Below are 17234 nucleotides of genomic sequence, written 5' to 3'. Positions count from 1 at the left end.
CCAAAAAATTGACCAAAAAAAAGGCAAGGCTATAGTATGGCAAAAATGTCAAAATATGACATGTCCCAAAAACAGCTGAAAACACCTCAAAACAGAATAAAATAGCGTACTGACAACACGCCATAGCATAGAATCTTTCAAAAACGGCCAAAAACACCAAAAAAATGCATGTCCAAAAAATGACCAAAAAAAATGGCAAGGCTATAGTATGGCAAAAATGTCAAAATATGACATGTCCCAAAAACAGCTAAAAACCTCAAAACAGAATAAAATAGCGTGCATAAGACACGCCATAGCATAGAATCTTTCAAAAATGGCCAAAAACACCAAAAAAAAAATGCATGTCCAAAAAATGACCAAAAAAAAGGCAAGGCTATAGTATGGCAAAAATGTCAAAATATGACATGTCCCAAAAACAGCTAAAAACACCTCAAAACAGAATAAAATAGCGTGTGCTGAACACACGCCATAGCATAGAATCTTTCAAAAACGGCCAAAAACACCAAAAAAATGCATGTCCAAAAAATGACCAAAAAAGGCAAGGCTATAGTATGGCAAAAATGTCAAAATATGACATGTCCCAAAAACAGCTGAAAACACCTCAAAACAGCATAAAATAGCGTGCCGACACACGCCATAGCATAGAATCTTTCAAAAACGGCCAAAAACACCAAAAAAATGCATGTCCAAAAAATGACCAAAAAAAAAGGCAAGGCTATAGTATGGCAAAAATGTCAAAATATGACATGTCCCAAAAACAGCTAAAAACACCTCAAAACAGCAAAATAGCGTGCTAAACTCACCATAGCATAGAATCTTTCAAAAATGGCCAAAAACACCAAAAAAATGCATGTCCAAAAAAATGACCAAAAAAAAGGCAAGGCTATAGTATGGCAAAAATGTCAAAATATGACATGTCCCAAAAAACAGCTAAAAACACACCTCAAAACAGCATAAAATAGCGTACTGACACACGCCATAGCATAGAATCTTTCAAAAACGGCCAAAAACACCAAAAAAATGCATGTCCAAAAAAATGACCAAAAAAAGGCAAGGCTATAGTATGGCAAAAATGTCAAAATATGACATGTCCCAAAAACAGCTAAAAACACCTCAAAACAGCATAAAATAGCGTGCTGAGACACGCCATAGCATAGAATCTTTCAAAAACGGCCAAAAACACCAAAAAAATGCATGTCCAAAAAATGACCAAAAAAAAATGGCAAGGCTATAGTATGGCAAAAATGTCAAAATATGACATGTCCCAAAAACAGCTGAAAACACCTCAAAACAGCATAAAATAGCGTGCCGAAAGACACGCCATAGCATAGAATCTTTCAAAAACGGCCAAAAACACCAAAAAAATGCATGTCCAAAAAAATGACCAAAAAAAAAGGCAAGGCTATAGTATGGGCAAAAATGTCAAAATATGACATGTCCCAAAAACAGCTAAAAACACACCTCAAAAAACAGCATAAAATAGCGTGCTGAGACACGCCATAGCATAGAATCTTTCAAAAACGGCCAAAAACACCAAAAAAAATGCATGTCCAAAAAATGACCAAAAAAAGGCAAGGCTATAGTATGGCAAAAATGTCAAAATATGACATGTCCCAAAAACAGCTGAAAACACCTCAAAACAGCATAAAATAGCGTGCTGAGACACGCCATAGCATAGAATCTTTCAAAAACGGCCAAAAACACCAAAAAAATGCATGTCCAAAAAATGACCAAAAAAAAAGCAAGGCTATAGTATGGCAAAAATGTCAAAATATGACATGTCCCAAAAACAGCTAAAAACACCTCAAAACAGCATAAAATAGCGTAATAAGACACGCCATAGCATAGAATCTTTCAAAAACGGCCAAAAACACCAAAAAAATGCATGTCCAAAAAATGACCAAAAAAGCAAGGCTATAGTATGGCAAAAAACTGTCAAAATATGACATGTCCCAAAAACAGCTAAAAACACCTCAAAACAGCATAAAATAGCGTGCTGACACACGCCATAGCATAGAATCTTTCAAAAACGGCCAAAAACCAAAAAAAATGCATGTCCAAAAAATGACCAAAAAAAATGCAAGGCTATAGTATGGCAAAAATGTCAAAATATGACATGTCCCAAAAACAGCTAAAAACACACCTCAAAACAGCATAAAATAGCGTGCCGAAACACGCCATAGCATAGAATCTTTCAAAAATGGCCAAAAACACCAAAAAATGCATGTCCAAAAAATGACCAAAAAAAAGGCAAGGCTATAGTATGGCAAAAATGTCAAAATATGACATGTCCCAAAAACAGCTGAAAACACCTCAAAACAGCATAAAATAGCGTGCCTGAAACACGCCATAGCATAGAATCTTTCAAAAACGGCCAAAAACACCAAAAAATGCATGTCCAAAAAATGACCAAAAAAGGCAAGGCTATAGTATGGCAAAAATGTCAAAATATGACATGTCCCAAAAACAGCTAAAAACACCTCAAAACAGCATAAAATAGCGTGCCGAGACACGCCATAGCATAGAATCTTTCAAAAACGGGCCAAAAACACCAAAAAAATGCATGTCCAAAAAATGACCAAAAAAAGGCAAGGCTATAGTATGGCAAAAATGTCAAAATATGACATGTCCCAAAAACAGCTAAAAACACCTCAAAACAGCAATAAAATAGCGTACTGAAACACGCCATAGCATAGAATCTTTCAAAAACGGACCAAAAACACCAAAAAATGCATGTCCAAAAAATGACCAAAAAAAGGCAAGGCTATAGTATGGCAAAAATGTCAAAATATGACATGTCCCAAAAACAGCTAAAAACACCTCAAAACAGCATAAAATAGCGTGCTGACACACACGCCATAGCATAGAATCTTTCAAAAACGGCCAAAAAAACACCAAAAAAATGCATGTTGAAAAAAAATGACCAAAAAAAAATGCAAGGCTATAGTATGGCAAAAATGTCAAAATATGACATGTCCCAAAAACAGCTAAAAACACCTCAAAACAGCATAAAATAGCGTGCCGAAGACACGCCATAGCATAGAATCTTTCAAAAATGGCCAAAAACACCAAAAAAATGCATGTCCAAAAAATGACCAAAAAAAGGCAAGGCTATAGTATGGCAAAAATGTCAAAATATGACATGTCCCAAAAACAGCTAAAAACACCTCAAAACAGCAATAAAATAGCGTACTGACACACGCCATAGCATAGAATCTTTCAAAAACGGACCAAAAACACAAAAAAAATGCATGTCCAAAAAATGACCAAAAAAAATGGCAAGGCTATAGTATGGCAAAAATGTCAAAATATGACATGTCCCAAAAACAGCTAAAAACACCTCAAAACAGCATAAAATAGCGTGCCTGAAACACATGCCATAGCATAGAATCTTTCAAAAAAATGGCCAAAAACACCAAAAAAATGCATGTCCAAAAAATGACCAAAAAAAAGGCAAGGCTATAGTATGGCAAAAAATGTCAAAATATGACATGTCCCAAAAACAGCTAAAAACACCTCAAAACAGAATAAAATAGCGTGCCGAGACACACGCCATAGCATAGAATCTTTCAAAAACGGGCCAAAAACACCAAAAAAATGCATGTCCAAAAAAATGACCAAAAGGCAAGGCTATAGTATGGCAAAAAATGTCAAAATATGACATGTCCCAAAAACAGCTAAAAACACCTCAAAACAGCATAAAATAGCGTACTGACACACGCCATAGCATAGAATCTTTCAAAAACGGACCAAAAACACCAAAAAAATGCATGTCCAAAAAATGACCAAAAAAAATGGCAAGGCTATAGTATGGCAAAAATGTCAAAATATGACATGTCCCAAAAAACAGCTAAAAAACACCTCAAAACAGCATAAAATAGCGCGTGCCGAGAGACACGCCATAGCATAGAATCTCTTTCAAAAAAACGGGCAAAAAAACACCAAAAAAATGCATGTCCAAAAAATGACCAAAAAAAAGGCAAGGCTATAGTATGGCAAAAAAATGTCAAAATATGACATGTCCCAAAAACAGCTAAAAACACCTCAAAACAGCATAAAATAGCGTGCTGAGACACGCCATAGCATAGAATCTTTCAAAAACGGCCAAAAACACCAAAAAAATGCATGTCCAAAAAATGACCAAAAAGGCAAGGCTATAGTATGGCAAAAATGTCAAAATATGACATGTCCCAAAAACAGCTAAAAACACCTCAAAACAGCATAAAATAGCGTGCTGACACACGCCATAGCATAGAATCTTTCAAAAACGGCCAAAAACACCAAAAAAATGCATGTCCAAAAAATGACCAAAAAAAAGGCAAGGCTATAGTATGGCAAAAATGTCAAAATATGACATGTCCCAAAAACAGCTAAAAACACCTCAAAACAGCATTAAATAGCGTGCTAAGACACCATAGAGCATAGAATCTTTCAAAAATGGCCAAAAACACCAAAAAAATGCATGTCCAAAAAATGACCAAAAAAAGGGCAAGGCTATAGTATGGCAAAAATGTCAAAATATGACATGTCCCAAAAACAGCTAAAAACACCTCAAAACAGAATAAAATAGCGTGCTGAAACACACGCCATAGCATAGAATCTTTCAAAAACGGCCAAAAACACCAAAAAAATGCATGTCCAAAAAATGACCAAAAAAAAAGGCAAGGCTATAGTATGGCAAAAATGTCAAAATATGACATGTCCCAAAAACAGCTGAAAAACACCTCAAAACAGCAATAAAATAGCGTACTGACACACGCCATAGCATAGAATCTTTCAAAAACGGCCAAAAACACCAAAAAAATGCATGTCCAAAAAAATGACCAAAAAAAAGGGCAAGGCTATAGTATGGCAAAAATGTCAAAATATGACATGTCCCAAAAAAACAGCTAAAAAACACCTCAAAACAGCATAAAATAGCGTAATGAAACACACCCATAGCATAGAATCTTTCAAAAAATGGCCAAAAACACCAAAAAAATGCATGTCCAAAAAATGACCAAAAAAAAGGCAAGGCTATAGTATGGCAAAAATGTCAAAATATGACATGTCCCAAAAAACAGCTAAAAACACCTCAAAACAGCATAAAATAGCGTGCTGAGACACGCCATAGCATAGAATCTTTCAAAAACGGCCAAAAACACCAAAAAAATGCATGTCCAAAAAATGACCAAAAAAAAGGCAAGGCTATAGTATGGCAAAAATCAAAATATGACATGTCCCAAAAACAGCTAAAAACACCTCAAAAAACAGCATAAAATAGCGTGCTGAGACACGCCATAGCATAGAATCTTTCAAAAACGGCCAAAAACACCAAAAAAAATGCATGTCCAAAAAATGACCAAAAAAAAGGCAAGGCTATAGTATGGCAAAAATGTCAAAATATGACATGTCCCAAAAACAGCTGAAAACACCTCAAAACAGCATAAAATAGCGTACTGAGACACGCCATAGCATAGAATCTTTCAAAAACGGCCAAAAACACCAAAAAAATGCATGTCCAAAAAATGACCAAAAAAGGCAAGGCTATAGTATGGCAAAAATGTCAAAATATGACATGTCCCAAAAACAGCTAAAAAAACACTCAAAACAGCATAAAATAGCGTAAAACACGCCATAGCATAGAATCTTTCAAAAATGGCCAAAAACACCAAAAAATGCATGTTGAAAAAAATGACCAAAAAAAAGGCAAGGCTATAGTATGGCAAAAATGTCAAAATATGACATGTCCCAAAAACAGCTAAAAACACCTCAAAACAGCATAAAATAGCGTGCTGACACACGCCATAGCATAGAATCTTTCAAAAACGGCCAAAAACACCAAAAAAAATGCATGTCCAAAAAAATGACCAAAAAAAGGCAAGGCTATAGTATGGCAAAAATGTCAAAATATGACATGTCCCAAAAACAGCTAAAAACACCTCAAAACAGAATAAAATAGCGTACTGACACACGCCATAGCAGAATCTTTCAAAAACGGCCAAAAACACCAAAAAATGCATGTCCAAAAAATGACCAAAAAAAAGCAAGGCTATAGTATGGCAAAAATGTCAAAATATGACATGTCCCAAAAACAGCTGAAAACACCTCAAAACAGCATAAATAGCGTACTGAGACACGCCATAGCATAGAATCTTTCAAAAATGGCCAAAAACACCAAAAAAATGCATGTCCAAAAAAATGACCAAAAAAAGGCAAGGCTATAGTATGGCAAAAATGTCAAAATATGACATGTCCCAAAAACAGCTAAAAACACCTCAAAACAGCATAAAATAGCGTGCTGACACACGCCATAGCATAGAATCTTTCAAAAACGGCCAAAAACACCAAAAAAATGCATGTCCAAAAAATGACCAAAAAAAAGGCAAGGCTATAGTATGGCAAAAATGTCAAAATATGACATGTCCCAAAAAACAGCTAAAAACACCTCAAAACAGCATAAAATAGCGTAATAAACTCGCCATAGCATAGAATCTTTCAAAAACGGCCAAAAACACCAAAAAAAATGCATGTCCAAAAAAATGACCAAAAAAAGGCAAGGCTATAGTATGGCAAAAATGTCAAAATATGACATGTCCCAAAAACAGCTGAAAAACACCTCAAAACAGCATAAAATAGCGTACTGAGACACGCCATAGCATAGAATCTTTCAAAAACGGCCAAAAACACCAAAAAAATGCATGTTGAAAAAAATGACCAAAAAAAAGGCAAGGCTATAGTATGGCAAAAATGTCAAAATATGACATGTCCCAAAAACAGCTGAAAACACCTCAAAACAGCATTAAATAGCGTTAAGGAGACACGCCATAGCATAGAATCTTTCAAAAAACGGCCAAAAACACCAAAAAAAAATGCATGTCCAAAAAATGACCAAAAAAAAGGCAAGGCTATAGTATGGCAAAAATGTCAAAATATGACATGTCCCAAAAACAGCTGAAAAACACACTCAAAACAGCATAAAAATAGCGTACTGACACACGCCAGCATAGAATCTTTCAAAAATGGCCAAAAACACCAAAAAAATGCATGTCCAAAAATGACCAAAAAAAAATGGCAAGGCTATAGTATGGCAAAAATGTCAAAATATGACATGTCCCAAAAACAGCTAAAAACACCTCAAAACAGCATAAAATAGCGTAATGAAGACGCCATAGCATAGAATCTTTCAAAAAAAAAACGGCCAAAAACACCAAAAAAATGCATGTCCAAAAAATGACCAAAAAAAAAAGGCAAGGCTATAGTATGGCAAAAATGTCAAAATATGACATGTCCCAAAAACAGCTGAAAACACCTCAAAACAGCATAAAATAGCGTACTGACACACGCCATAGCATAGAATCTTTCAAAAACGGCCAAAAACACCAAAAAAATGCATGTTGAAAAAAATGACCAAAAAAAAGGCAAGGCTATAGTATGGCAAAAATGTCAAAATATGACATGTCCCAAAAACAGCTGAAAACACCTCAAAACAGAATAAAATAGCGTACTGACAACACGCCACGGCATAGAATCTTTCAAAAACGGGCCAAAAACACAAAAAAAATGCATGTCCAAAAAATGACCAAAAAAAAGGCAAGGCTATAGTATGGCAAAAATGTCAAAATATGACATGTCCCAAAAACAGCTGAAAAAAAACACCTCAAAACAGCATTAAATAGCGTAAGGAAACACGCCATAGCATAGAATCTTTCAAAAATGGCCAAAAACACCAAAAAAATGCATGTCCAAAAAATGACCAAAAAAAAGGCAAGGCTATAGTATGGCAAAAACTGTCAAAATATGACATGTCCCAAAAACAGCTGAAAACACCTCAAAACAGAATAAAATAGCGTACTGACACACGCCATAGCATAGAATCTTTCAAAAACGGCCAAAAACACACAAAAAAAAAGCATGTCCAAAAAAATTGACCAAAAAAAAGGCAAGGCTATAGTATGGCAAAAATGTCAAAATATGACATGTCCCAAAAACAGCTGAAAACACCTTAAAACAGCATAAAATAGCGTAAGCTGAAACACGCCATAGCATAGAATCTTTCAAAAACGGCCAAAAACACCAAAAAAATGCATGTCCAAAAAATGACCCAAAAAAAAGGCAAGGCTATAGTATGGCAAAAAATGTCAAAATATGACATGTCCCAAAAACAGCTGAAAAACCTTAAAAAGCATTAAATAGCGTGCCGAAGGAGACACGCCATAGCATAGAATCTTTCAAAAACGGCCAAAAACACCAAAAAAATGCATGTCCAAAAAAATGACCAAAAAAAAGGCAAGGCTATAGTATGGCAAAAATGTCAAAATATGACATGTCCCAAAAACAGCTAAAAACACCTCAAAACAGAATAAAATAGCGTACTGACACACGCCATAGCATAGAATCTTTCAAAAACGGCCAAAAAACACCAAAAAAATGCATGTCCAAAAAAATGACCAAAAAAAAGCAAGGCTATAGTATGGCAAAAATGTCAAAATATGACATGTCCCAAAAACAGCTAAAAACACACCTCAAAACAGCATAAAATAGCGTTACTGACACACGCCATAGCATAGAATCTTTCAAAAACGGCCAAAAACACCAAAAAAAATGCATGTCCAAAAAATGACCAAAAAAAATGGCAAGGCTATAGTATGGCAAAAATGTCAAAAATATGACATGTCCCAAAAAACAGCTAAAAACACCTCAAAACAGCATAAAATAGCGTAATAGACTCACCATGGCATAGAAATCTTTCAAAATGGCCAAAAACACCAAAAAAATGCATGTCCAAAAATTGACTAAAAAAAAGGCAAGGCTATAGTATGGCAAAAATGTCAAAATATGACATGTCCCAAAAACAGCTGAAAAACACCTCAAAACAGAATAAAATAGCGTACTGACAAACGCCATAGCATAGAATCTTTCAAAAACGGCCAAAAACACCAAAAAAAATGCATGTTGAAAAAATGACCAAAAAAAAGGCAAGGCATAGTATGGCAAAAATGTCAAAATATGACATGTCCCAAAAACAGCTGAAAACACCTTAAAAAGCATTAAATAGCTTAAGGAGACACGCCAGAGCATAGAATCTTTCAAAAACGGCCAAAAACACCAAAAAAATGCATGTCCAAAAAATTGACCAAAAAAAAGGCAAGGCTATAGTATGGCAAAAATGTCAAAATATGACATGTCCCAAAAAAACAGCTAAAACACCTCAAAACAGAATAAAATAGCGTACTGACACACGCCATAGCATAGAATCTTTCAAAAACGGCCAAAAACAACAAAAAAATGCATGTCCAAAAATGACCAAAAAAAATGGCAAGGCTATAGTATGGCAAAAATGTCAAAATATGACATGTCCTAAAAACAGCTAAAAACACCTCAAAACAGCATAAAATAGCGTAATAAGAGACACCATGCCATAGCATAGAATCTTTCAAAATGGCCAAAAACACCAAAAAAAATGCATGTCCAAAAAAATTGACCAAAAAAAAGGCAAGGCTATAGTATGGCAAAAATGTCAAAATATGACATGTCCCAAAAACAGCTAAAAACACCTCAAAACAGAATAAAATAGCGTACTGACACACGCCATAGCATAGAATCTTTCAAAACGGCCAAAAACACCAAAAAAATGCATGTTGAAAAAATGACCAAAAAAAAGGCAAGGCTATAGTATGGCAAAAATGTCAAAATATGACATGTCCCAAAAACAGCTGAAAACACCTCAAAAAGCATTAAAATAGCTTAAGGAGACGCCATAGCATAGAATCTTTCAAAAACGGCCAAAAACACCAAAAAAAAAATGCATGTCCAAAAAATGACCAAAAAAAAGGCAAGGCTATAGTATGGCAAAAATGTCAAAATATGACATGTCCCAAAAACAGCTAAAAACCTCAAAACAGCATAAAAATAGCGTACTGACACACGCCATAGCATAGAATCTTTCATAAATGGCCAAAAACACCAAAAAAATGCATGTCCAAAAATGACTAAAAAAAAGGCAAGGCTATAGTATGGCAAAAATGTCAAAATATGACATGTCCCAAAAACAGCTAAAAACACCTCAAAACAGAATAAAATAGCGTACTGACACACGCCATAGCATAGAATCTTTCAAAAACGGCCAAAAACAACAAAAAAAAATGCATGTCCAAAAAATGACCAAAAAAAAGGCAAGGCTATAGTATGGCAAAACTGTCAAAATATGACATGTCCCAAAAACAGCTAAAAACACCTCAAAACAGCATAAAATAGCGTACTGACACACGCCATAGCATAGAATCTTTCATAAATGGCCAAAAACACCAAAAAAATGCATGTCCAAAAAATGACTAAAAAAAAGGCAAGGCTATAGTATGGCAAAAATGTCAAAATATGACATGTCCCAAAAAACAGCTAAAAACACCTCAAAACAGAATAAAAATAGCTTACTGACACACGCCATAGCATAGAATCTTTCAAAAACGGCCAAAAACACAAAAAATGCATGTCCAAAAAATGACCAAAAAAAATGGCAAGGCTATAGTATGGCAAAACTGTCAAAATATGACATGTCCCAAAAACAGCTAAAGACACCTCAAAACAGAATAAAATAGCGTAATAAGACACCATGGCATAGAATCTTTCATAAATGGCCAAAAACACCAAAAAAATGCATGTCCAAAAAATGACTAAAAAAAAGGCAAGGCTATAGTATGGCAAAAATGTCAAAATATGACATGTCCCAAAAACAGCTAAAAACACCTCAAAACAGCATAAAATAGCGTACTGACACACGCCATAGCATAGAATCTTTCAAAAACGGCCAAAAACACCAAAAAAATGCATGTCCAAAAAATGACCAAAAAAAATGGCAAGGCTATAGTATGGCAAAAAAAGTCAAAAATGATGTATGTCCAAAAAACAGCTAAAAACACCTCAAAACAGAATAAAATAGCGTAATAAGACTCACCATGGCATAGAATCTTTCAAAAATGGCCAAAAACAAAACACAAAAAAAAAATGCATGTCCAAAAAATGACCCAAAAAAAGGCAAGGCTATAGTATGGCAAAAAAAATCAAAATATGACATGTCCCAAAAACAGCTGAAAACACCTTAAAAAGCATTAAAATAGCTTAAGGAGACCCGCCAGAGCATAGAATCTTTCATAAATGGCCAAAAACACCAAAAAAATGCATGTCCAAAAAATGACCAAAAAAAAGGCAAGGCTATAGTATGGCAAAAATGTCAAAATATGACATGTCCCAAAAACAGCTAAAAACACCTCAAAAACAGAATAAAATACGTACTGACACACGCCATAGCATAGAATCTTTCAAAAACTGCCAAAAACACCAAAAAAAATGCATGTTGAAAAAATGACCAAAAAAAAGGCAAGGCTATAGTATGGCAAAAATGTCAAAATATGACATGTCCCAAAAACAGCTGAAAACACCTTAAAAAGCATTAAATAGCTTAAGGAGACCCGCCATAGCATAGAATCTTTCATAAATGGCCAAAAACACCAAAAAAATGCATGTCCAAAAAATGACCAAAAAAAAGGCAAGGCTATAGTATGGCAAAACTGTCAAAATATGACATGTCCCAAACACAGCTAAAAATACCTCAAAAAAGCAGAATAAAATAGCGTACTGACACACGCCATGGTATAGAATCTTTCAAAAACGGCCAAAAACACCAAAAAAAAGCATGTCCAAAAAATGAAAAAAAATGGCAAGGCTATAGTATGGCAAAACTGTCAAAATATGACATGTCCCAAAAACAGCTAAAAACACCTCAAAACAGAAATAAAATAGCACACTGACACGCGCCATACCATAGAATTTTCCAAAACTGGCCAAAAACACCAAAAAAAAATGCATGTCCAAAAAATGACCAAAAAAAAAAAAAAAATGCAAGGCATTAGTAAAGGGCAAGGCATTAGTATGCAAAAATGTCAAAATATGACATGTCCCAAAAACAGCTGAAAACACCTCAAAACAGCATGAAATAGAGCGCCAAGACATGCCATAGCAAAGAATCTTTCAAAAACAACCAAAAACACCAAAATTTAGCATGTTGAAAAAATGACAGAAAAGGCAAAAGACCAAAAAGTCAAAAAAGTCAAAAAAGTCAAAAAAGTCTTAAAGTCCAAAAGTCCAAAAGTCAAACAGCATAAAATAGAGTGCAAAGACATGCCATACTATAGAATCTCCCAAAAACACCAAAGTATAGCATGGTGAAAAAAATGACAAGGCAAGGCTATAGTATGGCAAAAAAAGGTCAAAAATATCATATGTACCAAAAACATCTGTAAACAACTCAAAACAGCATAAAATAGTGTGCACACGGCATAGCATAGAATCTTTCAAAAACGGCCAAAAACGGCAAAATAACGCATGTCCAAAAAATGACAAAAAAATCAAGGCTATAGTATGGCAAAGAAAAATACAAATATGGCATATCCCAAAAACAGCTGAAAAGACCTTAAAACAGCATAAAATAGCATACTGAGGCACAACATAGTATAGAATCTTCCAAAAATGTCCAAAAACACCAAAATATAACATGTTGAAAAAATGACTGAAAAGGCACGGCTATAGTATGGCAAAAATGTCAAAATGACATGTCACAAAAACAGCTGAAAACACCTCACAAGGCTATAAAATTGTCAAAGGATACCTTGTGTTCAAAAAGAGACAGTACAGTCCGACAAATGAATCTGACAAAAAGTCATAAGATTTCATGTTGAAAACTTCACAGTATAGTATGTCAAAAAAATAAACAAAAAAATTGCATCATATGTAGAAAAAATTATATAGTACGTCAAAAAATGTAAACTACAGCAAAAAAGTCACAGCTTCGCTTTCCTTTGAACTTGCAGAATATGAATATCGAGGTTGAAAAAGCAGATTGGGTCTTACATGGAAAATACCTGTGTGCATATATAGAAGTGGGTGATTTAAGAGAGGACTGAGAAAGAAGAATGGAATAATTAAAGGGAAAGACAAAACAAATAAACATTGATGGTTCTGACCTTGGGTGAGAGAGGTGTCGGAGGCTCGGCGGCCTTCTCTGAAGCTGATGGGGGACCGGTTGTGGGTCTCCCTGTGCTGGGAAGTCAGAACAGCCATTTGTGGGTTGGCAGGCCTTGCATTCAAAAAAGCTGTGGGGGAAACTCCGGGGGCAGAGCTGTTTGCTGGTACCACTTCACTGAGAGAGGGAGGATCCTCCAACAGGCCGAGGTCACTGTGCACGGAGCCCATGTCGTAGCCGATGTCGGAGTCCACGCTGCCCATGGAGGGGTTGTGGCCTAGAGTGAATAATTTGCCTGGGAGGCAAAGTTCTCTTTATTAAACAGCGGTGTTTCAGATGCATGTTACAGAGTCTTAAGGTGTGCATTTGTTCAGGTGACATCATACCTTGGTTTGAAGGCCCCGGCTGGTTGGTCACCTCAGAGAGGGTGTGTCGCCGTTGCCCGAACCGAGCTGTCTGATAGGCCGAAAGCAGGTGTGGAGGATCTTCCTCTGTGTCGGGCTCTTCTGTCTCAATGCCCTCATCAATTGACGTCTCCATCATGTTGCTAGGTGACGAGGTGGAGGACTTGCGGAGGACAGTGGGGGGAGGCAGGGGGTCCAGCAGGCAGCCATTCACCTAGATGGGGGGAGTAGAAAAGGGACAAAACAAGAGAACAATAACTATACGTTCAAAATTGATTGTGCCAGCAAGAGAATAGCTCCATGCTGAGGAAACCAGGAGTCTTAAGTACTCACAGTGTGCACACATACCCATGCAAATAGGCACAAAGGCAATCACTATACTGAGTGCGAGGGCTACATTAGTCGCTCTCCTCCCTCCTTTTCCCTTCACTCACCACAGTTGGTCTCATACTGGGATTGTGTGTGTGTGTTTGTTAAAGCATGCAGGCCTGTGTGTGTTGGGGTAGAGGTTAAGGATAAATAAATGCACGGTCAGGAAGTGAGCTTTGACTGAAAGTGTGACTGACACACATCGATGTAAACTCACACACATGCACACACAGACAAAGATCATCTGCATGAGTGGACACAGTAACCGGAAAGCTCAGTGTTGGTCTAGAAAGTTCAACTTTGCCAATTCTACATCTGCTTTCTGTCGTGTGCTGGGATAGGAATGCTGTTACTCAACCCACACAAACACACACACACACACACACACACACACACACACTGAGGAGGGAAACAGCATTCAGAAATAGACGATGAAAAGGGGTTGGGGTCATAAGGGAACACAGAAATTAAAGGATGAAGAGAAGGAGAGAGAGGAGGCAGCATTGATAAAAAAAAAAAAAACAACTAGCAGAGGAAAAAAAACAATGCCAAAAACTTAAAAAAGATGAGCTGTTGGCTGATGGGTAGGAGGTCACACCAGCAAGATCGCTGGAGCAGCGCAGCAGCTTCCTGTCCATGTGTGTTCACTCAGCTTTGCATTAGGTCACATCATCATCACAGGACCGCTTACATAACCAGGCTCCATTCACGCAGATAACGCGCACTCTGTCTCTGTTCTGTTTACCACACACATTCAAATAGTGCATTCAGACACACACAAAACATCGTACACATCATTCTTTATTGGAGCCAGGAGAGGGGGTGGGATGGAAAAGAAATCTTGGAGAATTATACTGTATCCGTTTGCATGTTTGTTCACAAGTGTGTGTATCTCTGCAGGTGTGTGAGGCCATCAACTCAAACCACTGGTTTCTGTGTTCTGTAATAATCCGTCACCTCAACAACAGGCATGGAGGAAAAGGTCGTGGGTTGGCACAGATGAAAAGAGAGAGAGCACCGTGTGCGTGTGTGTGTGTGTGTGTGTGTGTGTTTTGAAGCCGTGCAGGACAGGCAGCTGTCCTGTCTGATGTACGTGCTGGTTGAGTTCTTACATAAGAGAACAAGTCAGCTGCACTCTGGCAGGTTGACGGTGAGAGCGAGCACTGGAAACCTCAAAGGAGTCTGGTGTACATACACACACACACACAGACACACACGCATGCACAGACATTTCAGAGTCACAGTGAGTGGGTATGCTTATCAAAGCGAATCACTGTCAAGCTTATCAGGATAATGTTTCAGGACATACTTGTGCGAACTGATAATGACCATAATAACTGCAGTTTCCATAACCTCGAAGAGCCCAGATGTCAGGGAGCTGTTGTGTACAGACAGAGGATGAACACACAAACAAAAAAGACAACCTGAAGCCTCAGGCTGTTTTATTGGACCTACTTTGGGTGTGTTGACGTCCTCCACCATGAAATTCTGCTCCAGGGGGCATGCAGCCTGGGGGAAGGTGAAAGCAACGGAGGAGGCTTGGGGCACAGCGGGGGAGCGCAACAGATGAACACCCTGAGGGAGCAAACCCACCTGGGCTGAACCACTGGTTGACTGCAAAAAAACATTTGAATGTCACAAGCAGCAACACAATGAAAACATTTCAATTAATTGACAAAACCTGCCAATATCCTTGATAATAATTCAGTTATCACTACATCTAGTTGCTGTGAATATGACTTTGAAATCCAAATGAGACAGAAAGGCCAGGTCACAGATTGTGAGGGAAAGGAAAGACAAAAAGTGTCACGAAGAAAAGACAGCGGGCAAAGTAAAGCAAATAATGAATAAAGCAACTGAAAGAGATACATTAAGATCAAAGCTGGGCGGAAAAGACTAGGGGAAAGCAGGTGAAGACAGAACCTGGCTGGATAAATAAATGAATGGGTCGCGTCTGTCTATTTGTTTATTACTGGGTGCAGGTTTAAATATGGAAGCTTTGATCAGGGAGGCTTCGATGGTAATCTCTGTACACATTATTCAGACCCCCCCGTCTGTGTGACACCCTGTTGCTACCTTGACGACAGTCTGTTCGGCGATAGTGCTTGGCCGTCGCTGGCGGGCATCGAGCCGCTGTTCCACAGGGAAGCTGCAGCGATGGGCCTTGAGACGCTCCACAAGAAGGTAGTAGATAGCAGCAAAATGGTTGTAGCTTTTGTTCTGCAGAGACTAGAGGATGAGAGAAAACCGAAGTGTGATTTAAGGTTCAAATAAGGCACACCTTCCATTTTTCAATTCATCTCATTGATCTTATGTAAAATTGTGTTATTAATGCAGCTAAAGAGAAGATGATAAATAAGAAATACAATAACAACAAAGTATTACAAAAAAAGACATAAAGGCATAACAAAGTCAAAGTATATGATGCTATAAGTCATTGTATAGTATGCCAAAAAGAACATAAATATATAGTTAGTATGCAACAAAAGTAGAGAAATAAGTTAACATTATAAAAAAAAAGTCATATAAGAGTATGTCACTAAAATGGCATCAGTAGATATTAGGGTTATGTGCCACAAAAAAAAGCCATAGCATAGTATTTTCCCAAAAATCGGCATACGATACTATGACATTTTTTCATGATTTTTTGATCACATGCTATACTATGTCATTTTTTCATGATTTTGGACAACATTCTTTACTATGATGTTTTCTAATGATTTTGGTCAACATACTATACTGTGACTTTTTTGTGTGTGTGTGTGTTTTTTGATGACATACTATACTTTAGGTTTTATGATGGTTTTTGAAAACATACTATACTATGATGTTTTTCAGGTATTTTGATGACATACTATACATACTATGGCCATGACAACGATTTTTTGACTATATACTATACTATGATGTTTATTAATGTTTTTTGATCATGAACAAGTGTCATAAAGTAGAATGCCATCCAAAAACAGTGAAAGAAAGTCATAGTATAGTATGCCATAAAAAAATCATGACACGTTATTAAAAAATATAAAAAAAACATTATAGTATAGGATCTTATCAAAACAATGAAGAATTATGTAGTATAAGTATAGTATATCATTAAAAATCCTGAAAAAAACCTCTTAGTATGGCATATCATAAAGATCATGAAAAAAGTAACTGTAAAGTATGTCATTAAATATTATGAAAAAATGTCACAGTACAGCATGCCATCAAAAACCATGAAAAAATGTCATAGTATATAGTATATGTCATGACAAATTTTGATAAATCAAAATGGGTTGGCATGTCATCAAAAATCAGGAAAAAAATAATCATATAGTACCTCGTCAAAAATCCTGAAAAATCATCACAGTTTAATAGTAGTAATAGTATGTCATAAAAAAATCCTCAAAAACATAGTATCATGTGTCATCAAAATTTATGAAACAAAGTTATAGTATAGTATGTCATGAAAGATCTAA

At 36.4% G+C, this 17234-nt stretch overlaps 1 protein-coding gene across 2 annotated transcripts in view; it reads right to left on the bottom strand.

Moving 5' to 3' along the window:
- sik2b (salt-inducible kinase 2b) overlaps positions 1–17234 on the bottom strand; it is a 72652-nt gene that overhangs the window by 17597 nt on the left and 37821 nt on the right. For both annotated transcript variants that reach the window (XM_042487043.1, XM_042487044.1), the window contains exons 8-11: positions 15847–15999; positions 15226–15384; positions 13384–13615; positions 12999–13292 (exon numbers count right to left, since the gene is read on the bottom strand). In XM_042487043.1, the coding sequence (XP_042342977.1) occupies positions 12999–13292; positions 13384–13615; positions 15226–15384; positions 15847–15999 (838 nt within the window). The remainder of the gene's footprint in view (positions 1–12998; positions 13293–13383; positions 13616–15225; positions 15385–15846; positions 16000–17234) is intronic.

The sequence above is a fragment of the Plectropomus leopardus genome, chromosome 5 (genome assembly GCF_008729295.1).
Source record: "Plectropomus leopardus isolate mb chromosome 5, YSFRI_Pleo_2.0, whole genome shotgun sequence".
NCBI lineage: Eukaryota > Metazoa > Chordata > Actinopteri > Perciformes > Serranidae > Plectropomus > Plectropomus leopardus.
The sequence above is the reverse complement of the archived record's forward strand: the minus strand, read 5'-3'. Positions and strand labels throughout refer to the sequence as shown.